The sequence below is a fragment of the Microtus pennsylvanicus genome, chromosome 15 (genome assembly GCF_037038515.1).
Source record: "Microtus pennsylvanicus isolate mMicPen1 chromosome 15, mMicPen1.hap1, whole genome shotgun sequence".
Classification (NCBI taxonomy): domain Eukaryota; kingdom Metazoa; phylum Chordata; class Mammalia; order Rodentia; family Cricetidae; genus Microtus; species Microtus pennsylvanicus.
The window spans coordinates 9,012,445-9,038,352 of record NC_134593.1 but is presented as its reverse complement, the minus strand read 5'-3'; the positions used below and the strand labels follow the sequence as shown (position 1 = coordinate 9,038,352).

Below are 25,908 nucleotides of genomic sequence, written 5' to 3'. Positions count from 1 at the left end.
CAAGCCAAGTTTAACTGCCTGATTTGTCAAGCTAATAGTGTAAGCATTTCTTTCTCCTTTCTTTGTCAGATAGACTGCAGGCTTATGCTTAACTGTGCTGCTTATTCGGTACACTAATCCAGGATCCCAGAACTCACTCTGTAGACCAGGCTAGCTTCCAACTCAGAGATCCTCTTGACTCTGCCTTCCAAGTGCTGGGATTAAAGGCCTGCACTGCCACCACATGGTTTAAAAAAATACTTTTTAAAAGATAAGTGTGATCAGGAAAACTCATTCCTCCTAGGCTTGTTGGCTCACACCTGTGATCCCATCCCCTGGAAGGCTGAAGTAGAAGAGTCACTCTGGGCTTGAGCCAGCCTGGGCTACATAGTGAGCTCTGTTTCAAAAATCTATAGAAAGGGATAAATAAACAACCTAATCTTAAATTTAGCATGATTATATTTTTATTTTATAGTTGGGTATAATGTCGGCATGCATTTGTTTTGATGATGATTTGTTTTGATGCTAACATTAAAAGGTAAATCTGTTTCTTAGGTGTGTTCAACACCACGGTTTGAAGAACTTGAAAATATGTGAGTATGCTTTTAGCTAGTATTTTGATGAGGTGTGCCATAATGTGCTTAAAATTAATTTTTATGGGTCTCTGATTTCATGGTCATTGATTTCATGGTCAAATATTAATTATAGTCTAGAGACAGATAAGAGAAATTCCTGCTTGCTGAGTAGTAAAGCAGAGACCCTTTAAATGTTTAAGAATACCTAAAGACTTGCCCATTTTCTCCAGTATTCTTTCTGCAAATATAGACTTTTTCCACAAACAAATTGTTCAATTATTATAAAGAGGAAATCAGTTGATTTCCATTTAATCAGGAAATAATCCTAGTCATAACTGATCGTGGCCATATCATAATTGTACTTGTTTTTAGGAAGCATGGGTCTTGTCAAGCTAGTTCCATGCTGAATAATAAAAATATCACCACCACTTAGATCATAGAGATCTGCCTTCTTAGGTGTTCATACCAGAATAGTATTATAGCATTGTTTTTATCCTGCAAAAGTCATTATTTTTTGAGACAGAGTCTCACTTTGTTGCCCAGGCTGGCTTCAGACTTACTCAGTAGATCACCACCACACCCAATAAGTGTTTCCTTCCTTCCTTCCTTCCTTCCTTCCTTCCTTCCTTCCTTCCTTCCTTCCTTCCTTCCTTCCGTTTTTGTTTTTGTTTTTGTTTTTGTTTTTGTTTTTGTTTTGAGACAAGGTGTCCCTGTCTAGCTTTGGAGCCTGTCCTGGAACTAGCTCTTGCAGACCAGGCTGGCTTCAAATGCACAGAGATCTGCCTGCCTCTCCCTCACGAGTGCTGAGATTATAGGTGTGCACTACCACCGCCCAGCTCACAGTTGTTTTTCTTAAACTACACCACAAACTAAATAATTAAAACTAGTTCCCATGTTTTTGGAGAATCACTTTAAACATTCATTGTATGTGTACGTGTGGTTTTGTGAGGCATGGCGCGTGTGTGGAGGCTACAGGGACAATTTACAGGAATCAGTTTTCTCCCTCAACCATGTTGCTGTGAATCGAATTGAGGTGTCAGGCTTGTTGTCAAGCGCCTCCACTTGTTGATGGGCCATCTCATTGGCCAGAGGAGGATTACTTTTGAGAGCTTTTTCTTTGGCAGGATATCCGTCAGCATTGATTGACATTTGTTTAAGAAGAGCCTTCTTTGAACAGTGTCTTTAAGATTATGAAGATTGCAGGTTGTGTTTTTGAATACAAGGGACTGGCTTTCTGGGCATCATGATTGTGTATGTATTTATAGACTGAGTAGCTATCAGGATATTTCTCTCTCATCTGCTAGTAGGAGCTTAGAGATACATTTATGGCCTCTTATAATCACTAAAGTATATAGTTTTAGGATTATTTTTATCCTTAATTTTTCTTGACCTGCCCTGTTATTACCTTTTTAAGACAGGGTCCCACTGTGTAGCATTGAGTGGCCTGGGGCTTAGACGATCTCCCTGTCTCTGCCTCCTAAGTTCTGGGACCTATAGGTGTGTACAGTGGTTCTTGACCTTTCCTTTGGTAAATAATAGACTTTATTTGGGGAGAAGCCCTTTTAGATCTCCAGAAAAGATTGAGAAGTCTAGTTTCCATATTACCACTCTCGTTTCCTCCTGTTACTAACATGTCAACATTGATGCAGTATACCCCTTACCACAGCTGAACAAAAAGCTATGGTTGTTAGCAGCGGAACACTGTGTTTTCCATTAGCTCTCAGCAAAAGTTTAAGAACAATGCATCATCACTGTGTCATGCAGGGCAAGTTTTCCTCTCCTTCAAGGATCCCTCTTGTTAACCTTTCCATCCCTCCCTCCTTCTCCCCTCCCCATTCACTCTCCAACCAGTATCTCCCTTGAAACCTGGCATGCACGGACTGCCTTCCTCTGTAGATTACCTTCTCCGGAGGGAGGGACCTGGTTGGAGCCATACAGTACACACGACCTTCTTAGATTGACTTCACTTAGGGGAATGCATCTAAGACTCACCCTGCCTTTCCACCATCCATTCCTTTTTTCCCCTTTTCTTACTTTGTTTTTATTCCTCCCCTCCCCTCTTCTCTTCCTCCACCTTCTTCCTTCTTTCTTTTTCATTCAGGAAACAAGGTGTCCTTTGTAGCCCAGGCTGGCCTTGAACGTACTTTTTACCTCAGCCTCTTTTTTTTTTTTTTGATTTTCGAGACAGGGTTTCTCCGTAGCTTTTTGGTTCCTGTCCTGGAACTAGCTCTTGTAGACCAGGCTGGCCTTGAGCTACCTCAGCCTCTTGAATGCACTCATGTACCCATATGTCTGGCTTTCTTTCCATTTTTAAAAATTTTACTGTTTATGTATGCCTTTGTGTCATTATTTTGTAAATACCTATAATTTCTTGATACTTTCTAAATTAATGAAGGATAAAAGTACTTGATGAGTCTAAAGACATATGTCTTTAGACACGGAGGATACTGAAAAGGATAAAGATAGGTTCTAGCCCTGAGAAAGTAGACATATCCTTTAGTGGTGTTAGGTGTTTTGAGAACTCTGTTGTTTAGAATGGAAAGGGCAGTTGGAATTGGCTTGGGCTAAATTGAAGCCTTACATATGTGAGGGAAGGCTCACTGGGTAAAGGTGCTTGATCCCAAGGCTAAAACTCTGGTTGAGAGAGAAACTGACTTCTTGGTACTGTGCTACATAGTCACTCAGGGCACCGTGCCCCACACCCGGTGGGAGAGAATTGACTTCCTGTCAGTTATTTCCTGGCTTTTGGTGTGTGCCGTGGTGTCTGTATACCTACCTACCCTTCACTCTGTCTTTAGAAATAAACTACAAAGTTGAAAGAAGTAAAGTATCAAATTAAACAGTATGTATATATCTTTAGTACAAGGATTGTTTTCTAACTTCTAGGGTTAATGAATTGTGGCTAAGACATTTTTTTAATAGAAGTAGCTGAAATGCTGGTTTGTATTTAGCATTTTAGTTTTTTCTCTTGTGCAATGCCATATTTACTTAAGAAGTATTAGAATAAAGTATGTTGTTTTAGATTGTTTTGGACGAGGAAATATAAAGCTCTTGGAAGTACTGTCTTTTAAAACAAATCCTAAGTAGATAGAATAGAGAAATGGCTGGTAGACATTGATTGTGCTGTCTTTTTCTCAGGGACGATAGCATAGTCTGGTTTTTCTTTGTACAGTACTAAATAAGGTCCTTGTAAAAATTCTAGGTTGAAAGAAAAGGAATATGAAATTAAGAGAATAGAAGCTATATTAAAAGATACAGAGAGTGATCTTTCCAACAAATCAAAGCTGTTACAGGTAAGTGTGAGTACTTAAAATTAATTAGTAGATGAGTTCTTTGATTGTTCAGGTTGTGGGCTGGTTCTGTCTTTTGAGAAAGTGCTCAGTTTAAGTTCTAGTGTTAAGACTTTTCATAGAAATGCCTTTCTTGATTTTTTTTTAACAGTTTGTTTTGTTTCATATTGACCAAATCCAGGGAATCTAAGGCCTTGTACATGCAAGACAAATGCTCCATCTATACTTACCTACATCACTAGTTTTTGATTTTTAAAGTTTTTTTTGAGACAGTGTTTCAGCCTGGCCTTGAACTTGCTATGTAACCCTGGCTAGCCTCTAACTTGTGGTCCTCCTCTTGCCTCTGAGCAGGAGTATTGGAATTAAAGGCATGTGAGTCAGCATGCCCAGCTGCCCTTTACCTTTAGTGAGTTTGTTCATTTGTACTGTATAAGCAATCACAGCTGATGAAGATACCTGGGTATTTAGGGTTGTTCTCTAGTTACAAGTACACTACATTAGCTATTGTTTTTAATATTTATTTATTTATTTATTTATTTATTTATTTATTTATTTATTTATTTATTTATTTATTATGTATACAATATTCTGTCTGCAGGCCAGAAGAGGGCACCAGACCTCATTACAGATGGTTGTGAGCCACCATGTGGTTGCTGGGATTTGAACTCAGGACCTTTGGAAGAACAGGCATTGCTCTTTACCACTGAGCCATCTCTCCAGCCCCCTTCATTAGCTATTGTTGCAAACATATTTTGAATACTATTTGTCTTATACTTTCCTAGAAGTAACATTCTGTGTTAATGGTTTAAACAAGTTTACTTTGTTTTCAGAGCGATTAGTAGTTTAAAGAGAAACTCAGTTTGCACTTTCTATGTACTTACTACTCAAAGTAGCCACGGACATTAGCCTGAAGGGGCAGTGAGTCTGTAGCAGCGTGCAGTACCTTGGAGCAGCCTGGTCCATGTTTGTGCTCTAGGTGGAGCCGTTCTGTCACAAGCCCTCTCTCACTAAGGATGTTCAGTTTTGTTAGGCCACGCTGAAATGCTCCTTGAATGTGTTCTTACTTAAGCTACACTCTTGCCAACAGGACTGTTTCCCCTTCATGTCCAGCATTGGCAAAAGGTGTAGACATGATGTCATACCTAAAAAGAAGGATCATTTTAAATGGCTTTAGATTGAGAGAAGTTGAGATTTCTTAGTATGTTTAAGTCATGCGTATGTTAATTGATCTTTTAATTTTGTTCCACAATTGTTCTTCTGGGATGACTTAAAAAAAGAACCTAACTTTAAGATCTTTTTATATAATATTAAAAATTGAAAATGAGGCCGGGCGGTGGTGGCGCACGCCTTTAATCCCAGCACTCGGGAGGCAGAGGCAGGCGGATCTCTGTGAGTTCGAGACCAGCCTGGTCTACAAGAGCTAGTTCCAGGACAGGCTCCAAAACCACAGAGAAACCCTGTCTCGAAAAACCAAAAAAAAAAAAAAAAAAAAAAAAAAAAAAAAAAAATTGAAAATGAATGTTTTGTTATTCTGTGAGGTTTGACTATCTTTGACTCCCGTCCTCTCTTCTAAAATTGAGAGTGTTTATACATTAAAATATAAGCAGTTCCTGTTTTAAGTCACAGGAAGAAAGCACTCTCATTTTGTGATTTTGAACACTTTTGTGTTTCCTTTTAATAAGTAGAATTTTAGTTCATGTAGTTTACCGCACTGAGTGGTGAGAATAGCGTTCTAACCTTAGGAAGGGAAGCTAACTGTGCAGTAAACTATCTGTCAGCACTGCAGTGCTCCACACGGGATTTTATAACGGTAGCAGCAGGCATCTCAGGTTGTCGCTGCCCCTGTCTGGAGTCTGTCAGAAGAGCCTGCAACGATGCTGCAGTGTGGTGCTTGAAAACCTTGTCCTGGCAGATGCATGCCACCCTATACTAGAGTCTCAAAGGTGTTGGGTCAGTTTATTCTACTGAAACATACCCCTTCCAAGACTAGAACTAAATAAAGTTACTGTATTTTAATTTAGTTGTGCTTTTTTGGTTTTTCGAGACAGGGTTTCTCTGTTTAACAGCCCTAGCTGTCCTGGAACTAGCTCTTGTAAACCAGGCTGGCCTCAAACTCACAGAGATCCTCCTGCCTCTGCCGCCCGAGTGCTGAGATTAAAGGAGTGCGCCAACACTGCCTGGCTAGTAGTGCTTTTTAATTTGGACTTTTCCATCTTTTTTAAATTGTTACTGTTTTGGAGTTTTCCTAGACTGTATGACATTTTAAAGCCTTATAGAAAAATAAAAATCTCTGTTTAGGTATTCATGTTTAATTTTTGTTTATAGGAAGTACAAGATGAAAATAAATTATTTAAATCCCAAGTTGAACAGCTTACTCAACAGAACCACCAACAGGTAGGGATTATTCCAAGTCTCACCTTTTCCTATATGGTAGCTGTTTCCAGTTACTCTTTTTTTTACATGTTCACGGAGAGTAAAAGTAATGTTACTATCAGTGTTCCAGCTTGATTACATACATACACGTGTGTTCTCTGATCAGTGTTCCAAGTCTACTGTATGTGCACGCGTGTGGGAGTGTGCTTTGAATAGTGTTCTAGCTCTATTATATACATATGTGTGCGTGTGTGTTCTGATCAGTGTTCAAGTTCTATTATATTCATGTGTGTGCTTGTGTGCTCTGATCAGTGTTCCAACTCCATAATAATGTACACATATATATGTATGCTCTGGTCAGTATTCCAGCTCAATTATATGTGTGTATGCTCTGATCAGTGTTCTAGCTCTATTATATACATATGTGCGTGTATGTGTGCTCTGATTAGTGTTCTAGCTCTGCTGTATATGTGCATGTGTGATCATTGTTTAACTCTATTATAATATATATGTGTGCATATATGCTTTGATCAGTGGTCCAACTGTTATATACATATATATGTATGTGTGTTCTAATCAGTGTTACAGCTCTATTATAATATACACATATGTGTGTACCCTGACCAATTACAGCTCTATTTTATATATATAATAATAAACATATATGTGTGTGCCCTGACCAGCTCTATTATATTTATATATAATAATATACACATATGTGTGTGCCCTGATAAGTTATATATATGAGCTATAACTGGTCAGGACACATACACAATATAATATATATATATACATGCACATGTATGTCTGTGCCCTGATCAGTTACAGCTCTATTTTATATATAATAATATGCACGTATGTGTGTGCCCTGACCAGTTATAGTTCTAATATATATATATACACACACACATACACATATATTAAACACGTATGTGTGTGCCCTGACCAGTTATAGCTCTAATATATAATGTGTGTATATATACACATGTATATATATACATATATATACACACACACATACACGCCCGCGCGCGCACGCGCGCACACACACACACACACACACACACACACACACACACATAAAATAATACGTATGTGTGTGCCCTGGCCAGCTCTATTATATTTACTGCTCTATTATATTTCTATCTTTATGTATGTATATATACACACACGTGTGTGTGCTAATTAATGTTACAGCTCTTATATAAACATGTATGTATGTGTATGCATTGATGAGTGTTCCAGTTCCATTATAATATACACACGTGTGCATGTGTACTCTGGTCAGTGTTCCAGCTTTATTATACTCATGTGTAGGCTCTGATCAGTGTTCCAACTCTTGTTATATACACACATGCTAATGTGCCTGCATATGCTCCAGTCTTACAGAATGCTTTTCTTAGGAAGTCAGCTAATGTCTAGGCCCAGGTGTGTTGAAATCTAAGTGCACGTTTATCTTTTCTCCTTAAACAAAACATTAATAATTGGAAAGAAACTGATAGATATATAAGATAGATGTTATAAGTAATGGGCTAGCATTAATATGCTCTTTAATATATAATACTGTTTGGTAAGAATAAACATAAGGTATTTTAAGAAGATATATATGATATGCACCTTTTTGTGTTTTTTTTTTTTTTTTTTTTGGCATTTTGGAGGTTGAACCTAGGGGCCTCGTGCATGCCAAGCACGTGCAGCACCACTGAGAAAGTCCTAAGCCTTCCTCACGGGTGCCGCCCATTGTTCTCTGAGCATGTATGGGGGGATCAGAGACAGTCCGGGTCCCTGTTGACAACCTGGGCGGATTTGAGAAGACTAGTCAGCATACTGGGTTTCCTTCGCGTGTTATATAAAGTCACTTTTTTACTGGATGTGAGAAAAATCAGCTTTTTAAATTTTTGTTGTTGATTTTATTTAGTTTTAGGAGCCAGTATGAAAAGTACCTTGGTGCTATACAAAGTAAACCCTTTATGGAATGATAATGAAACTTACCACTCAGTACACCTTATAAGTTTGTATATGCTTTTATTAAAACCTCTTGATTGGGATGCTGGCATAATAGAATATTTAATTTTGTTATATTCTAGAAAGCTTTATTTTGAACTAATATTTAATTCTTTTAATAGCTTTATTTTGAACTAATATTTAATTCTTTTAATAGGCATCTTTTCCCTCTCAGGAAGAATTACAAACCGTGTAAGTAATGCATTTATTCAAAGTTTGGTGTGTTATACAATGTTGAATTACCTTTAGACAAGGAATTTAATGTAATTTCATGATTGTCTAAATGCTCTGGACTTCTGGCTTGTGGGCAGTTATGCCTTTCTATCTAAAGCGCCTTTTGAGGTATGTCTCCCTTCCAGTTTTGCGGAGGGAGGTGTTTGTGCTTGCTTTCTTACTCTTGTCCTCTGTAGACATTCAGAGAACTCAGATGGGGCGGAGCTGCACTCCGCAGGATTTCCTCAGGTCAGCACAGCCCTTAGCTCTTCTGCCTGCTCTTCCTTGGCCCACTCTGGACCCATGTTGCAGACTTTGGGTTTTTATGAAACCCAGAGTTGTTGGAGTGGTTGCAGTTCTCTTTTAAAGAGGCTTGTGTATTTGTTTGCTGTTTTTAAAATACTGGAACGCTCTTTCTTCTTGCTCCTTGATTTATCCAAGAGGCTAATAATTGAAAGTCATTTCTGCTTACAGTTTGTTTGAAAATGCTAAATACGAACCATTTTAAGTATATCAATAAATGATAATAGTCTAAATGTTTTCCCATCTTGACTTATTTGCAAAGTTGCCCATTTAGTAGGCTAGTTGTTAGTTGTTTAACTGAGCTTTGAGTTCAACTGCAGACATTTTCTCTAATGAGCTGATAGTATTTTGGGCTTCAGGAACCATAGCAAGTCCAGTTTCATGCTGTTACTCTGTTTTGTGTACACATAGGTTTATTCTTGTTTATATGTATGTGTGTTTGGCTGCTTGTCTGTCTATGTTTCATGGAGGTCAGAAGAGGATGTTGGATTCCCTGAAACCTCAGAGTGGTTGTGAGTGGCCTGATGTGGGTGCTGGGAACTGAAGCTGTGTCCTCAGCAAGAGCAGCAAGTGCTCTTAACCACTGACCTATCTATCACTCTAGCCCCTATTTTAATTACTGACACAGTGGTGCACACCGTAATCCCAGCTATTGGCATGATGAGGCAGGTGGATTACTTGAGCAGTGAGTGTTGGACCGACCTTGGCAACATAGTTAGATTTTGTCTTAGCTCTTCCTCCCTTTTCCCCCCCAAAAAACCCACCCCTAAACCAAAACCAATAGTATTACTTTATTAGTCAGACTTGTTACTGCGACCAAGATACTTGATAGTCCATCATCCTTAGCTCTACTGATGCTGGGCTATAATGGGAGAAGAGGATGTTAAGAACCCCATCTCAGAGGATCTGGACTGGGAACAAGGTAAACTTTTCAGTGGCCACTGCTAGTGATAATCTTTTCCCATATGGGTTTAACAGACCCTTTCAAAATAGCACCACCACGTGGGGCCAAACTCCCATCACTTGAGTCTTTTTGAGGAAGTAACTTCATGTCCAAAGTATAACAAACAGCTTTTGAGCTCCAGGACCAAGTTGGTTGTTGGTCAACACTTTAGTCATCAGAAAGTTGTTTGTAATTAGATATTCTGCTGCAGTATAACACAAGTAAATTCTGAAATTTTGTCTTTGTTTCTGAATTTCTGGGAAATAACTAAGGCAGGACCAGGAGAACAACAAGCAAAATCAAAACCATGAATCCTAAGATTGGGTAAAAATAGCAGTAGATACCGGGTTACTTTAATATAATGTTGTTGGTTTAATGAGCTAATTAGTCATAACTGATTTCATCGTTTAAAGTAAAATGCTTTTAAAGACTCCTTTGTCTCAAACTCACCCCCAGCCCCCATTAAGACATTTCTACAGCTCAGACGGATGCAGTTCAGTGCGGGTAACCTTGAGCTTCTGGTCTTCCTGGCTCTGCTACCCAATTGCTGGTATTGCAGGTGCTGCACAGTCACACATGTGGGTCATATGTGGGATTGAACCCAGGGCCTTATGCGTGCTTGGTGCAAGCCCTTTGCTGCTTGGGGAGCTACATCTCTAGCCCCAAAAATCAGTTTTGAAATTAAGAATTCATAGGATTGGTTCTTTATTTTACTTAGATCAGTAACTGATCTATCACATTTTTCACAGTACTACCTGTTTTTCTTTTGTATTAAAAATAATGAAATTAGGTATCTGAATGGTTTTATTGTTTGATATGTAAGTTGTGTTATTGTTTATTTTAGATGTTGTTTATCTAAAATATATTCACATTCTGATTTAGAATTTCAGAAAAGGAAAAAGAATTAACTGATCTTCGCAACGAGTTAGATTCTTTGAAGAATGCTGTTGAACATCAGAGGAAGAAAAACAATGTAAGCTACTATTCATGAACAACAGACTTTTCCATTGTAGAGCGTTAATGTTGAAACGGCAGAGGTTTTTTTTTTTTGTGTGTGTGTGTGTTAATTTTTTTTTTCCTTTTTAGGTGTCTTGATCTTTGTGTGAAAGCCCTTTTGATTTCTTCCTGTCTTTGGGGATGTTACTAGAGCAATCATTTTATTGGAAAACAATTTTAGTAGTAAAACGATGAATTTTAATACCAAAAAATACCAGTATGGAGCTTTAAAAAAAAAAAACCCAAATTGGTTGATTTTGTATTAAAATCTTTGCTTAGAAAAATAAATCTTTCAAACTTGTTATTTTAAAAACAAAGGTATTTCCTTTTACTTAAACAAGGTTAAACTTTTGTTGTTATTTTTGAGTTTTTTCTGATAGACTAAAAGAATTATTAGTTCAGTCTTTCTAATTCAGCTTGCAAAGCCTACCTTGACTGCTCTTTTTATTTCGAGTGAGAGGCAGAGAAAATATTGGTAATTAAGTTTGCTAGTGGTCTTAGAACTGAATGTATGTCTACTAAAATGGGAATGATTACCGAAAAAAAAAAAGTGCTGTTAGTTCCAGGACAGGCTCCAAAGCAACAGAGAAACCGTGTCTTGAAAACCCAACAACAAAGCAACAACAAAATGGGAATGAGTAGTTCTTTCCGATCATAAGTCCTGGTCCTTTACTGAGCAGACAGGTTCCCTCTGCCCAAAGGCAGTAACTTGTAGCTGTGAGTATTCCTGCTGGAGAAGTGTTCCACATGAGAATATGCTTGCTGATTGTAAGCAGGATCAAGATGTTCTTAGATGATAGGAGAATATCAATAATAAATGTATTTTTAACGTAAGTTAAATCTTTCAAAATTTGTGTTGAATTGCTAACAAGTTGGCATTTTCTTGTACCCCGAGTTTGTCAAAATTAGGTATGTGACTGCTCTTTGTGTGTTATGTAATGTTAGTCATTAACCTAGCCACAAAATTTGGCATGGATGGTACACTATATTTCTAACATTGTAACTGCTTTATTGCTGGGATTCTGAAATAAGGAGGACACAATAATGGAGTTTAGTTTATTTACCATCGCAACAGCAGCTCTGCGGGTCTGGATTTCAAACCTGTGGACTTCCTAGGGCAGTGGAGGCCAGCAGGGTGCAGCATCAGCCCGCTCCAGTTCTGCCGCTCATTTGTTCCACACATTGGCCAGATTTCTTAACCTTGAGCTGTAGTTTCCCATCTATAAAATGGGAATAAAAATCTCATAAATTATTATAAGGATTAATGAGAATTTGTTGCCTGCTAAATATGCAGTATTTGGCATCTAAACTTGCAATAAATGATAATTGTTGGCTTTTAACTTTTGTTTATTCCTAATTCTGAAGATGAATTATAGCATATCATTTTTATTTGTGTTTGCTAAGGAAATGCTTTCTTTCAGAGCTTGTGTTTAAATGGCCTCTGTTTCTCCTTAACGGAATGTGTTTTATCGTTTCTCTGTCTTATTTACTTCAGTCATCTGACTAGTACAGTTGTGTCTGATTGCATGTGGGGTCCATGTTTGACCTTGCCAAGATATAGAACACAGAGGGTTACTTTGCTATTCCTAGGAAGACTGGAAATGTACCAGTTTTATTTAAAATAGAGTTAGAGGAAAAAAGTGTTATGCGGCAGTTTATAGTCCTGCGGGTGATGTTGGACTTCACAGAAATTACAGAAGTATTTTCCAGTACTGTGTATTTGCTCTGTCCTTAGCTCTAATGCCTGCAATTGTGGTTGGTGTGTTTACCTTCAAATGCTTTCTTCTTTGTCACATTTGTACAGTTAATTGTTCTTAAAAACTGGCATATTTGGTGTTGCATACTAAAACATGAGAAATGGGAATCTTTATTTTTCTCATTCAAACTTCTAAACATTACTTTTGTTTTAGCTAATATACACATTTTTCCATTGAAATGATTTTGCAGTAACAAGCATTTAAATGCAGTGCAAAATATTGATGAAGTTAAAGGAGAAATCTTTCAATAATGGATAAACTGAAATCATTCTTTCTAAAAATGATTAGGAGCTTCGGGAGAAAAACTGGGAAGCAATGGAAGCATTGGCATCAACTGAAAAAATGCTGCAGGACAAAGTGAACAAGACTTCCAAGGTTGTAATTAACTCCCAGACACGCCCGTGCACAGAGAAGTCTGCAGCCTGTCTAGATCAGGGCAGAACTTTCCTTTCACTGCACTTTAAACACAGTTTCTCCTTGTCCACATTTGTCATCGTCACCATCTCTGCTTTCATCTGTCTGCTCCTTGAGACCTTACTTCTGCCAGTCTGGTCTGTTGGGCAACTTTGTTGGTGTTTTGGTGAGCACAGCTGTAAGTGGTAGAGTCCAAACTCCTGCTGTGTGTGCAGACCTTCCTCCTTCCTTGTCAGATGCTGTGTGCCACTGGTGTAGTTGAGAGAACTTTGATGAAGTCCCTCAATCAGAGAAGTTGATGTGAATGAATGGAACAGACTTAGAAACCTACCATGTGTCTGTGGTGCATAGTAAAGTGGGGTGTCTGAGCATACCAGGAGGATTCAGGCAAGGTAGGAAACAGCAAAATCTTAAATAGTACAGAAAAAGTTCCAATTCCAAGTATTTTACTGGGGATGATTCCTCAGAAGAGAGGGACTTAAAACTCTGTATTTTGAAGTGGCTGGGCAGTTGTGGCCCACATGTCCTGTGAAGTATGGAATATTAGTATGAATGGAGAATTCTCTTGATGAGTATATAAAATACTTCCGACAAAAATGTTCCCTTCATTTCCAAAACAACAAAGGACATTCTTCTTGAGCCCTGTTTGTCCACTAGGGAGAAGCGTCCTAATAGTGGAGTAATAGACAGTGGGACAACTGAGTATGAATGCAACATGAACATTGAATTTTGAAGCCAGGTTAATTAATGCCCCTATATGATCGCATATGTGTCCACATTCTGAAAGTGTTTGTGTGCCAAGGTAATCTATTGTGTTTTAATTACAAAGTCTTTTGATATTTGAAACAATTTCTTAGTAGCAGCACAATTTTATGATTTGCTAATTTTATATATATTTATGTTTTTTAGTGCAGCAGATTTATGCTTACTGTGGTACTTAACCTGGTGAAAATTTTCATTCAGTTTTAGGTTGAGAGAGTTGGCAGCTATTACTGCCAGAGAAATTTAGGCCAGGGACTGAGGCTCTAGCCACACAGATGCAGTTTAATTGTGAAGGGTTCCTGTTGTTCAGTCACCTGTCACAAAGGGGACTTTCTAGTATGGGTTTTTCACTATTTAGAGCTAATGTGTTCTTCATGCATTTCCTGCACAAGGCATTGCTGCGTCTTCTAATGCACAGAGGGAACTCCAGTCTGTGCATGCTGGCTTGATGCTAATGATTTATGGGGAATAGACTCCAGTCTTTCCTTAACAGAATTGAGTCCGTTCACAGCATGGATGTAAAGTGATGCGTGATTTACTAAGTGCTACACATTATGATGTGACTACATAAAGCACCTTTAGTGTTTTTAGGTGCTAGAAATAAAATCAAAATGAAGGATAGCTCACTGTTCTTAGATGTTTATTTATTTATTTTGAAGCAGGCTTTCTTTGTATAGCTGTGGCTGTAGATGTTTAGCTTTCTTTCTCTCTTTCTCTCTCTCTCTCTCTCTCTCTCTCTCTCTCTCTCTCTCTCTCTTTCTTTCTTTCTTTCTTTCTTTCTTTTTTGTTGTTTTATTGGGTCTCAGTATGAAGTCCATGCTGGCCTGACACTTGAGATCCTTCTGCTTCAGCTTCCCAAGTTTGGAGATTGTAGGCAAACTCTATCATTCCAGCTTGTGGTTTTATTGTTATTGAGCTACCATACCTAGCCTAGAGTTACGTTTATAGTAATAAATACTTGTTAGAAACTGTAAATGACAGACTTACATAAAAGATATTTTGTATATTCTGATCAATGGAGGTTCTAAAGAAATAATTCAGTTTCTAAAATTAGATCCTTTTCAAGCATTGAATGGAAATTGCTATTTACAACCATATTTATGTCAAATGAAAACTTTGTAACTAAAACATTCTCTGTAGAATAGTTTGTGTGGTGGCTGTTGATTACAAGCCAATCTTTTTCCCTCTGTGGTTCAGGATGCTTCTATTTCATGTTACCTGTAGTCAGATGAGATCAGTCTCAATTGTTTTCTTTAATTGCTATTTCATATACCTTACTTTGTGCAGTTAGGTATATACGTACAAGTTTTTGGACTTTTCTAAATTATTGAAAATACTTGGTAAAACAGCTATTCTAGAACATTACTACTAATCTTTAGTAGTACAGCACCTTTTAGTGTGCATAGAATATGAAATTTCTAGTTTCTGTTGTAATAATTTAGGCTAACATTTTCTTAAATTGTCTTAAGTCAGGGACAGATTTCAAAGAGCTGAGAGATGGTTGAGGTGCCGCTTGGTCCCCTCTTGTCATTTCCTGGACTCCAGTAGTGTGTGGAATGATTTTGTTGGCTTTGGTGTACATTTTTATAGGTTTATAGTGTCTTTCTCTTTGTTTGCTTTTAAATCTTACAGAAATAGTTTGAACATTAGATTTGAAGAGATGTGTGTGTGTGTGTGTGTGTGATCAGATTGTTTCCCTAATTTTGACAAACCATGATTCTGAGTTTATAATTGGAGTAAGAGTAAGAATTCAAGAAATTTAGATTAAACATTAGTAATAGTTGAAATTTACTGCCCACTGTGTATCAAAAGTATTCTTATTAATGTTTCTAATTAGTCCCTCCCCTCCCCCATTCTTACTTCCCATCACAATTTATTTTTCCCTTTTGTTTAACAGGACAGGATAGTGTCACTGTTCTTTTCGGTAACCTTTACTGGTCGCTAAGCCTCATTTATTTCTCCCAAGTACGTTTGTCTTGGTAAAGTCATTTGTGAGGTTTAGTTGATAGGAAGGGATGTGTGTGAAGTGTTCCTAGAGGGGCAAAGCACTTTATTTCTAATACCAAAGACAATCCATATTGTCAGTTACTGCTTTGGCTTGATGAACTCAAGGTATTATTTAATATTTAGGATGTTTTAGAGATTCTGCAGATTTTGTCTCTAAGGAAGTATGTTTTACTTACTTCCTTAAAGTGACAAAATTATATTTTTTAATATTAAAGTAAGTTTTAAAAATTGACTTTTTTCTTCATTAGAGTTTCAAAGGTTTTAGCTCCTCCCACCCCCTTGAAAAATTGTATAACCATGTAAGTTTGACCCGGTATGTCTTCTCTTTAGGAAAGACAACAACATGTGGAAGCTGTTGAGTTAGAGGCCAAAGAACTTCTCCAAAGATTATTTCCAATGGTGTCTGTCCCTTTTAATTTGGTAAGATGAATCTGTTGCTTTTTAACATTTAACGTTAATTATGTAGGAAGTTGTCTGTAGCAGCATTTCATTTCTGAGTTTGATTTGTTAGCGTGCTGAATCGCTCAGTGTCCCTGTGACTTACCAGACAGGTGCGCTTCCAAGTAACTTGGCTCAAAGCTCATCTGTCTGTGCCTGAAACTTTTGTTGTATTTTATCAAATTGAATGGCTTTAGATGTGTTTGGAAGTGACTACTTCTTAGTTTTAACAGCTGTCCTTTAATGTATTCCACCCTACGACCATGATTTTCATCTATTCTTCACTCCAGGTATGAGGTTGAAAATGGTTCTAGTAGGATAGGAAAGTAGCTTGCTCAGACAGCAGCAAGTATTTGAGGGCAGAGACGATCAGGGAATGTCCCTGAAGTTGCTAAAATGGTGAGATAGGCCTTCTTAAATTTTTAATAAAAAAGTGTAGGCAATGGGATAACAGTCCCAGGACCGACTCACTTTGGGAGTCACTGTGCACACTCGTGTTAATACATGAGTGACTTTAGACTTCCCATTATCAGAGTTCTCAGCCTTCCCGTTGCTGTGTCGCCCTTCAGTAAATACAGTTCCTCGTGCTGTGGTGTCCCAGCCATAAAATTATTTCCTTGTTACTTCATAACTATAATTTTGCTACTGCTATGTATTGTAATGTAAATATTTTTTTTTTTGAGATAAAGATTTCCCTGAGGGCTTGTTACTTAATGTTGAGAACACATGGCTTGGTACATTTTCTTAGTAAGACATTCTCATCTTGTTTCCTCTGTGTCTGGCAGGTGACTGACTCTATACCTTTCTTCTTTCCGGAATTCTCTTAGTCTGCTTACCCTACCTATATTTTCTTTCTGACTATTGGCCAATACTCATGACACAGTGTACAAGAGCATTATCCCACATCATTCCCCCATTTTTTTCTGTTCAAAACAAGAACTCTGAATTTAATCTCCTTTATCTTTGTTTTCCTGACCATTATCCATAACAACTTATAATCAATACTTGAAACAAACATCCATAATCCATTTTTTTGAGACTATGCGTGTAGTTTTCTAGACTACTTCCTGCTGATTGGGGGCACTGATATTCTTATGGGGACCCAAAGGAAGTTTAGGATTTATGATCAAGTCCTGACTGAAGTCTTCTGTGAGGCTTGGATCATCTCAGTCAGCAGTCTCGAGGCTGTTCTGGGTGTAGACCTCACAGGAAACTGCAGCAGAGGTGCTCTGGAATGTTGGATCACCTGGGTCATCTGCTCTATCAGATTTCTCAGGGCATCTTCCTTGATCAAACCTGATTTTTCTTAACCCAAAATGAATCCACAGCCTCCCATTTCCTGTGGAAATAAAAGCAAAACCTCTTCTCCAAAGTAACATACCTTTTGACTTAAATTTTGAAGTCAAGGTATTTTCAAAATATATAGGTTGTATTAATCCAGCAGCATTTATAATCATGTCTTTTAGCAGCTGTTGCTCCTTCCTCAGCAGTCAAACAATTCAAAAACAATATCATAACATACAGTATCCCAATTCTCAATGTATTTTCCATCTTTACGTGGCTTTTTCTTTTTACTCCATTTCTTTTATTTTTATTTTTTATTTTTTGTTTTTTTGAGACAGGGTTTTTCCGTGTATCTTTGGCTGTCCAGGAATTCATGCTGTAGACCAGGCTGGCTTCAGACTCACAGAGATCTGTCTACCTTTGCCTCCCAAGTGTTGGGATTAAAGGTGTGTGCCACCATACCTTGAACTCACAGAGACCTGCCTGCTTCTGCCTCCCAAGTACTGTAATTAAAGCCATGTGTCACCACACCCAACTACTTTATTTCTTTTTAGAATACTTTCTCTGTCCTTTTTCTTTTCTCTCCCAAACCTACATATATTTTTAAACATTGTAAACTGTTGAGAGGTATTTTTCATCTGAATCTATATTTACTGCATATTTCTATCTTTTTCTGACCACATGAATCTTTAATCTGCTAAGCAATAGGTTAGGATTAAAGTTGCCTCTTTGGTGGCTAGATTCACCCCACTCCTTACCTTTTTGAGAGTCTAGCTTCATGGTGGAGGTTCTGGTAGGAGCCACATTTATTGCCACAACTCTGTAGAGTTTCTAGTTCCATGCCATCACCAAGAAGCTTGCTGCTTCATATGGTTTATAAACACCATTTAAGAGTTTGGTGGTAGGGCCTCTTAGAAGATCTGCCATGTGATTTTTGCTAATGCTGAGTCAAGGAAGGCTTTAAGGAGCCATGCCTCTGCTTGCTGCTAGTAAACAGAGGCTATTGGAGTAAGAATACGAAGAAACTGTGCTTGATTCTGTTCTTGTTTGTCTAGAATCCTTTTTTAAGCTTTCTCCGGCTTTATGTGGAAATTCTTGCTAAATGTTTGGGTGCCTTTTGTAGCATAAAGTTTATGTCCCTCCTGGTCCCATAGCCGTCCGGTCCCAAAGAAACAAAGGCTTATATTAACTATAAACTGTTTGACCTGTTAGCTCAGGCTTATTATTAACTAGCTCTTACAACTTAACTCATAATTCTTGGCTATGTTTAGCATGTGGTTTGGTACCTTGGTCTGTTTGTCCTACCTATAGTTCTTGTCTGGCTTCTGGCCAATCAGAGTTTTATTAAACCAATATGAGAGACAAATCTTTACAGTGTACAAGAGCATTATTCCACAGCAGAGAGCCTCTGTGTTAGATCACTCAGAAGGAGCTCAAGCATCAGAGCATTTTATCAGCAAATATTTTAACACATAGTCCTAAGAGATGAGAATTATTTTATTTAAAAAATGTTAATTTTACATATTTAGTCATTTCCCTAATTTTTATATATATTGCTCATGCCAATCGAATAATAAGATATAAAATATAGAACTCAAATAAGATTAACATATGTGATTGGTGTTTTCGGCTGGCTGATTCCCTATAATTGTACTGCTTTTCACCTTTTTCATTTTTAGCTTAGAAGTGTCCTGTTACAGTAGTAACAGGTAGTTTCTGGTAGTTTGGATTTAGCTGACTGAATGTCCAGTGCTAGTGTGTCCTCTGTCCTTTGTATAACTCATAAATTGGCACCCATTAGAGGCTTATCTGATTCAGGGTCAGTATTTCAAGGTGGGTAGTGGGAACTGAGGTCTGTAACATCTGCTTGCCTGGTTTAATGGAGCTTCCTCAGGCTGTCTGTGATGGCCTTTGGTAGCTGTTGTGCCTTGGGCTGTAGCAAGATGGTCCTCATTTATTGCATACAGTTAGAGCTTCAAGCATGGAATGGCTCCTTCCTCTAGGTGGGTTCAGGGGTGCACTGTATGAGTAGTAGAACGTTAGCTGCTTTCTCTCTTTAGGGTCTGTGTACATGCATCCTACTGTTAATTCACGCAAGGAGGGAAGATTTCTGTTTCCTCTATAGCTGTGGGGAGGGTGCACAGAACTGAAGAAAGGTCTTTTATTAGACAGATCACCTAGAGGAAGGGGCTACTTATACATTCCATAGCTTTTTCTTCTGTGGCCATAATCTGCTTTTGTTTCTACTTTATGTTTTATTGGTGGATTTACTTATTTGACAATATTTCATCAGCCAAGAATGCTGAAGACCTGCAATTTCTATTCTTCAAAGATTGTAGACATCACTTTTTTTTCTAATTAAAAAGATATTTATGTATATTGGTGTTTTGCCTGCATGTGTATCTATATGAGGGTGCTGTGCACCTTGGAACTGGAGTTACTGACTGCTGTGAGCTGCCATGTGGGTCCTGGGAATTGAACCCAGCCAGGTCTTTTGGTAGAACAGCCAGGTCTTAGCCACTGAGCTGTCTCTCCAGCCCCCAGAGTTTTTCTTTTAATATTAATAGACTTATTGTTTGTTCTGCTACTACTTGCTCGCGGGTTTGGGGATATGGTCTTGCCACACATGCAGCTCAGGCTGGCCTTGATTCCTGATCCTTCTGTCTCCAAATCCTGACCTGGGATTATAAGTATGTACCATCGTGCCTGGTTAAATTCATCTTAATGACATTATTTATTGACATTCAATAAGTAAATCTAAATCACCATCAGACATTATGATATTCTTTGTGTTTTGTTCACATTCTTGTTAAAAGATGAAACTTGCTTCATGTTGTCTGTATTTTAAAATATATATTAAATTTTTCATGTGCTAGTTAAAAGAGTTTTGTATTCTAGGTTTTTAAAAGAACTACTTAATTTAGCCAGACATGGTGGCTCACACGTCTAATTTCAGGAAGGAGAGGTAGGCCATCCTGGTCTATATGACAGACTAGCCAGGACTGGATACACGAGAAAACAAAAACAGAATTACCATAAACCTCATTATTATTAGGATAAATTAGCATAACTAGAGGTTTTTTTTTATTGCTTGCTATTGCCACTGTATAAAATAGATCCAAATAGGGAACTGTTTCATTTTGTTTAATTGATGTTGTATTCCAGTTTGTTACTGTACACTATTGTGGTTCGAGCTTGTATTGTGAGAATACCATTCTTTTAAATGGATAGTGGCTTTTGACATTGACAGACCACGAAAGCATTGCAGCGTGGGGTAACGTCAGCACCACTCACTTTTCTTCTGTAGTTCTTCTAGAATGCCCCTTTTCAGCTACAGAAATGAAAGCTTCATATTACAGAGTTAATAAACATTGTTTCCTTTATCAATTAAACTAAACCAAAAATGTAAGAAGAAACTTGATTTTACAATATTAGACACTTCTTATCACCTTTTAAAGTTTTCTTAACAAGCTTCAGAAATTTATATTTTTTTCTAAAGTTTCAGATAATGGCTAAAACAATAATAAATGTATTGTTTTCTTTACTTGACCTATAAACAGAAACCAATTTTTTGTTGGTGTTAAATAAATGTGTATCATCCCCATTATGATTTAAAATGTGCTTCTAATGCATGTTTTGTTTTTTAATTTGAAGGTGAACTTTGGAATACCCTCAAAGAATCTGAAATCCTCTGAACAGAACCCCTTTCGTTAGACTTTGTATTTTTGAATTCTACTTCGTTTTAAGAATTGTTTCACCTGGAAAAGTTTTTGAAAAGCTGCTCATTCTAGATTTTGAGTTTTTTAGAGATTAAGCCCGGCAGCTTTTTGCTCATGCATACTTTTCGGGACAATAGAGCATGACATGAGTTCTGAGCTGAGGTCTGTTGCCATCGCTTCCAAAATTCAGTGCGAAGAACTTGGTGTGGATAAAAAACATTTCATTTTAGAGTAATGTGTGCGTATTTAATTTTTAGTGAACATTAAATTATTTATTTACTTATTTATTGCTGGCCATGGTGGCATTTGTCTTTAATCGTAGCACTTGGGAGGCAGAGGCAGGAAAATTCTTTGTGAGTTCAAGCTTAGCTAGGCAACATATTGAGGCCCTGTTTCAATTTTTTTCCTTTCTCTCCTTCCCTTTTTCCCTTCCTCCCTCTCTCCTTTGTTATAGTTTCCCTATATAGCCTAGGTTGGCTTGAAACTCACAAGTATCCCAGATTGGCCTTGAACTCAGTAGCTTCCTGTTTATGCTTTCTAGGCTGTGTAGCTATAAGCATGTGGCATCATTTGGCTTTTAGTGTTTTTTTTTTCTTGTTGATGTTTATTTTTAAAAACTGGATTATGTTCAGTCTGTGAAAGTTATATCCTCCTCTGATATATGTATAACGACAGTGTATGTAGCTTTCTTTTATAATGGTCTGATTTGGTGCTTTTAGATGCTTGAATATTTCTTTTAATAATCAGACTTTTTTGGAAATTCATGGCCTGGACCTTTCTCCCCACAGAGTTACAGTGAATGGTTACGAGGCTTTGAAAAGAAGGCAAAGGCAAGTGTGGCTGGGACGTCGGATGCGGAGACGGTCAAGGTCAGTTCAGGAGATAAACTGTGAGGTGGAATACTCAGACCTTGTTCTCAGTAACGTTGGGTGGTGAAAGGATGAAAAGATTAGTTGGGTAGTGAAAAGAATGTGGTTCCTTCAGTTTTAAAGCCAAATGCTTAATTACTGTTATTTCTTTTTAGTTTAATTTTTGAAAGTAAAGATCAGCTGAGATACGAAGCTAGTCTCACTGGCTTCTGAAGCATCCCAGACAACTTCAGCCACACTCAGAAACAGGCTTCCTTCTTAGCCTTGAGCACAGAGAGTGCAGGCCTACTGTGTGGCATGAGCACTGTAGTGTTTATTGATGGCTCTCCTTAGTTGTTCCACTGTATAAAGAGTACATCCTTGCTGTAAATGTCAAGATGGACATCATGTGACCAAAAGGTCATCAGCGTGCATTGCTGCTTACGAAGGTTGAAATGTCATATCCTATCATAAGTCATTTCTCCCGATTATTATGTCCTCTGATATTGAAACTAATATGAAATGTGGCCCTCCTAGTTGTCATTGTTTTTCTCTGCAGGTTTTGGAGCACAGGTTGAAAGAAGCTGATGAGATGCACACACTGCTGCAGCTAGAGTGTGAAAAGTACAAGTCCGTCCTCGCAGAAACGGTAGGAAATGACTTGAATTGCATTTTGATTTTATGTGTAAGTTGTTAATGTATTTCTCCTGGCCTATGTGATTTTATCTTGACACTAGAATATGAATTTTTCAGACTAATTCTGCTTTTGTCTACAGGAAGGGATCTTACAGAAGCTGCAGCGAAGTGTGGAACAAGAAGAAAGTAAATGGAAGGTTAAAGCTGACGAGTCACGGAGGACGATTAAGCAGGTATTTAAGGACAAGCTTAGAGCAGCTGTGCCGAGCAGTGGGGTCCCCACTAGTGTCCTCTGGGATCTGTGATTTATCAACTATGCCTTACACCATGGTGGGGTAGGGAATCATGTGAAGCAGCCCTGGCTGATTCTGATTCTTCTGTGTGAAAACCACTTACTGGAGTGACCAACAGGCGGGGTAGCAGGCACAGTACCTTGAAAGTGATGGTACCACACATGAAAACACAGTCAAGAAGCCCAGATTCAGAATTAGTCTTCAAATAGTGCTCTATCCATAGCATATTGTATTTAAGAAAAGACTGAGTCATTCTTCTGTATGTGTTTTGTTTTTTTCTTGGTAGTCTTATCTTTTCTGCTATTTTCATGGGTGTAGTGAAGAAACAAATGCATGAGGTACCTTGCGTGTGCAAGCTGCAAGCAGGCTGTAGGTTGTTCTCTCTAGCTTTGGAGCCTGTGCTGGAACTAGCCTGCTCTACAGAGTGAATTTCAGGAGGCTCAAGAACTACAGAAAAACCAAAACACGCCTTTGGGGATTAGATATAGTGATTAGCTATTAATGTTAACAAAATTAAGTGATTCTAGCTGGCTCTTAATACAGGATCATATAAATAGGTAGGTTCTGAGCATTATTGAAATGAAGTTGTATGTGAGTGAGGCTCTTATTTTAAGAACAGTTCAGTATGGGGTGCATTTTGAAACCTCTAAGTGGGGTTGGCGAAAGGTTCGTAGGTAAAGGCAGCTGCCAAACCTGACAACCTGCTTCCATCCTCAGGACCCCTATGGAAGGAGAGAACTGATTCCTGCAAGTTGTCCTCTGACCTCAGATGCACAGTGCCTTATATTTGCCCCTTCCCCAAATAAAACAAGTAAAAATTTAAAAAGCAAAACTAAAAAAACTCTAAGCTAGGATTTCTACCCTGTGATCTAGGATAGAACATTTGTAGATGATACCATGTCCCAGTTCAGAATATGGACACCTGTGTGAGAGTGGGAGCTTGTGCTGTCCACTCTTGTGGTGAGAGTGGGGTGCCTCTGTCCCCAGTGGCTCTCTTACGCTGTCTCATGTTTCAGATGCAATCCTCCTTTACGTCCTCAGAGCAAGAGCTGGAGCGACTAAGAAGAGAAAACCAAGATATGGAAAATGTATGTTATTTGATAGTTATACTTGTAAGCTGTGAACCCATTTTTATCATTTTGGGTTGCCCAACTATTTTAAGGCTACTTTTATATCTAATGATATAATTATGTTTTTATTCTCTTGAGTAGTTTGAGTTAATACAGTTTTAAATTCCTGGGTATCCTAACCTCCCATTATGGGAAAAACCATGGAAGGAAAATGTAAATGTATTGACTTCCTTGCTTTGTGTGACAGCTGAGAAGAGAACGAGAACACTTGGAAATGGAGCTAGAGAAAGCAGAGGTTGAACGGTCAACTTATGTGACAGAGGTCAGAGAGGTACGTGTGACAGAAGTTCTTTAAAGTGCTTTTCAATTCAAATTAAGTAGAGACAGAGTGTTTTATTTCCGTTTAAGTTGTGTAGAAGAGCTTCCAGGTAGCTACCAAGTATGGGTCGTCATGGCGATCAATCTTAAACTTTAAACTTCATTGCAGCTGAAAGATCTGTTGACTGAGCTGCAGAGAAAGCTTGATGACTCATATTCTGAAGCAGTAAGACAGAATGAGGAGCTTAACTTGGTAAGCAGCTGGCCTTCCTCTGAGCGCCGGTGGGCTCTGGAGACACGCGTGCTGGGGTGGTGACCCACCAGACTCCTGGCTAACACCTTTAGCTTGGCACTTCTGTTCAGTGGGAGCCAGTCTTCCTCTTCTGATGTCTCTGAAGATGGTTCTTCTTTTCTTAGCTCCTAATTATGGCATGTTTGGCTTTCAGCTATATTTCAAAGTTTCCTACCTTTTTTATTCTAATTTCTCAAACAATGTGTTACTTTTTGGTGAATAAAGAAACAAAAGATTGGAGGAGTAGCAAGGATTATTTTCTCAAGCTGTCACAGGTAACTGGGCTTCCTAAGTGTCTGACCTGTAGGAAGCTTGTGAAAGTTTACAGATATGTGTTCTTCGTTCAAGGGAGTGACCTAAGCTTCTAACTAGTTGTTTTAAAAGTAAATTTCAGAACTTTTAAAAGTAATTTATTTGTTCTTTCTGTTTGTTCTTTTGAGACAGGGTCTATTTATTACGTAGACTGATCTCGTACTCACAGTAATCCTTCTGTCTCAGTCTTTTAGCTGGGATTACAGATATGAGCCAGTATTCATTATCAATATATTGTCTAGCACATAATAACCTAAAATGACTGACTGATTCCCTCCTTCCCTTCTTTTTCTTTCTTGTGGTTCTAGGAATTAAACCTAGGACCTCATGCATAATAGTCAGGCATTCTATCTCTGAAGTATATCCTCAGCCCCTCCCCCCTTTTTATTTTGATAAAGGGTCTTGCTAAATTGTCTAAGGTAGCTGAGAGATTTTAATAGTCCAGGTCATCTCAGCCTCCCAAGAGGTGGGGACTGTGCTACCAGGCCTAGCTGCAGCTCAATATTTTAAGACATGAAGTTCTTTGCATTCCTGTTGTTAAAGTTTTTTGAGCTGTTAGGTGGAAACAGCTGTCTTGTTCTGTTTTATAGCTAATCATTGTATCTTCCTGTGATGTAAAATTTTAGGAAGAATCCAGTAGGTTTCTCTTCACACTAGATTGTTTCATTGAGCTCTGCACAGGTTCAAGGAAAACCTCCACCTCATTTACTCCCATTCCTGGGCGCTCTTTGTCACCGCAGTTATGTTAGGGAATGCATTTCTTTTTACAGTTAAAAGTTTTTAAGTTAACGCTTAGTACTGTGTTTCAGCATAGCATCTTCATACATACCTCTCACCGTTCTCTTCCTCCCTACCCTTCCCTGTCTTCCCTTGTTTCCTCTACCTGGTTGTTTGCTCCTAATTGGCATTCTTGGCCACATAATCCAGGCTAGCCTTGAACTGGCAGCACTCTGCCTGCCCCCGCTTGCAGAGCATTATGATTTACTGAGATTACAGGTGTGCACCATGGCGCCCAAGATGCATGCCAGTGATTTATTAGAATTAGTTTCTAAGAGTTGTATGAGAAGTAAATACAGAGTACT

At 38.2% G+C, this 25,908-nt stretch overlaps 1 protein-coding gene across 11 annotated transcripts in view; it reads left to right on the top strand.

Annotated features, from left to right (window-relative positions):
* The window catches only part of Ktn1 (kinectin 1), a 102,166-nt gene that overhangs the window by 58,564 nt on the left and 17,694 nt on the right, over nucleotides 1-25,908 (top strand). For 5 of the 11 annotated variants that reach the window (XM_075949731.1, XM_075949722.1, XM_075949733.1 and 2 more), the window contains 13 exons: nucleotides 535-572; nucleotides 3,757-3,847; nucleotides 6,170-6,238; nucleotides 8,379-8,413; nucleotides 10,563-10,653; nucleotides 12,722-12,808; nucleotides 15,947-16,036; nucleotides 21,846-21,926; nucleotides 22,465-22,554; nucleotides 22,682-22,774; nucleotides 23,851-23,922; nucleotides 24,152-24,235; nucleotides 24,392-24,475. In XM_075949731.1, the coding sequence (XP_075805846.1) occupies nucleotides 535-572; nucleotides 3,757-3,847; nucleotides 6,170-6,238; nucleotides 8,379-8,413; nucleotides 10,563-10,653; nucleotides 12,722-12,808; nucleotides 15,947-16,036; nucleotides 21,846-21,926; nucleotides 22,465-22,554; nucleotides 22,682-22,774; nucleotides 23,851-23,922; nucleotides 24,152-24,235; nucleotides 24,392-24,475 (1,005 nt within the window). The remainder of the gene's footprint in view (nucleotides 1-534; nucleotides 573-3,756; nucleotides 3,848-6,169; nucleotides 6,239-8,378; nucleotides 8,414-10,562; nucleotides 10,654-12,721; nucleotides 12,809-15,946; nucleotides 16,037-21,845; nucleotides 21,927-22,464; nucleotides 22,555-22,681; nucleotides 22,775-23,850; nucleotides 23,923-24,151; nucleotides 24,236-24,391; nucleotides 24,476-25,908) is intronic. The other 6 variants (XM_075949729.1, XM_075949727.1, XM_075949728.1 and 3 more) reach the window with 3 other exon arrangements.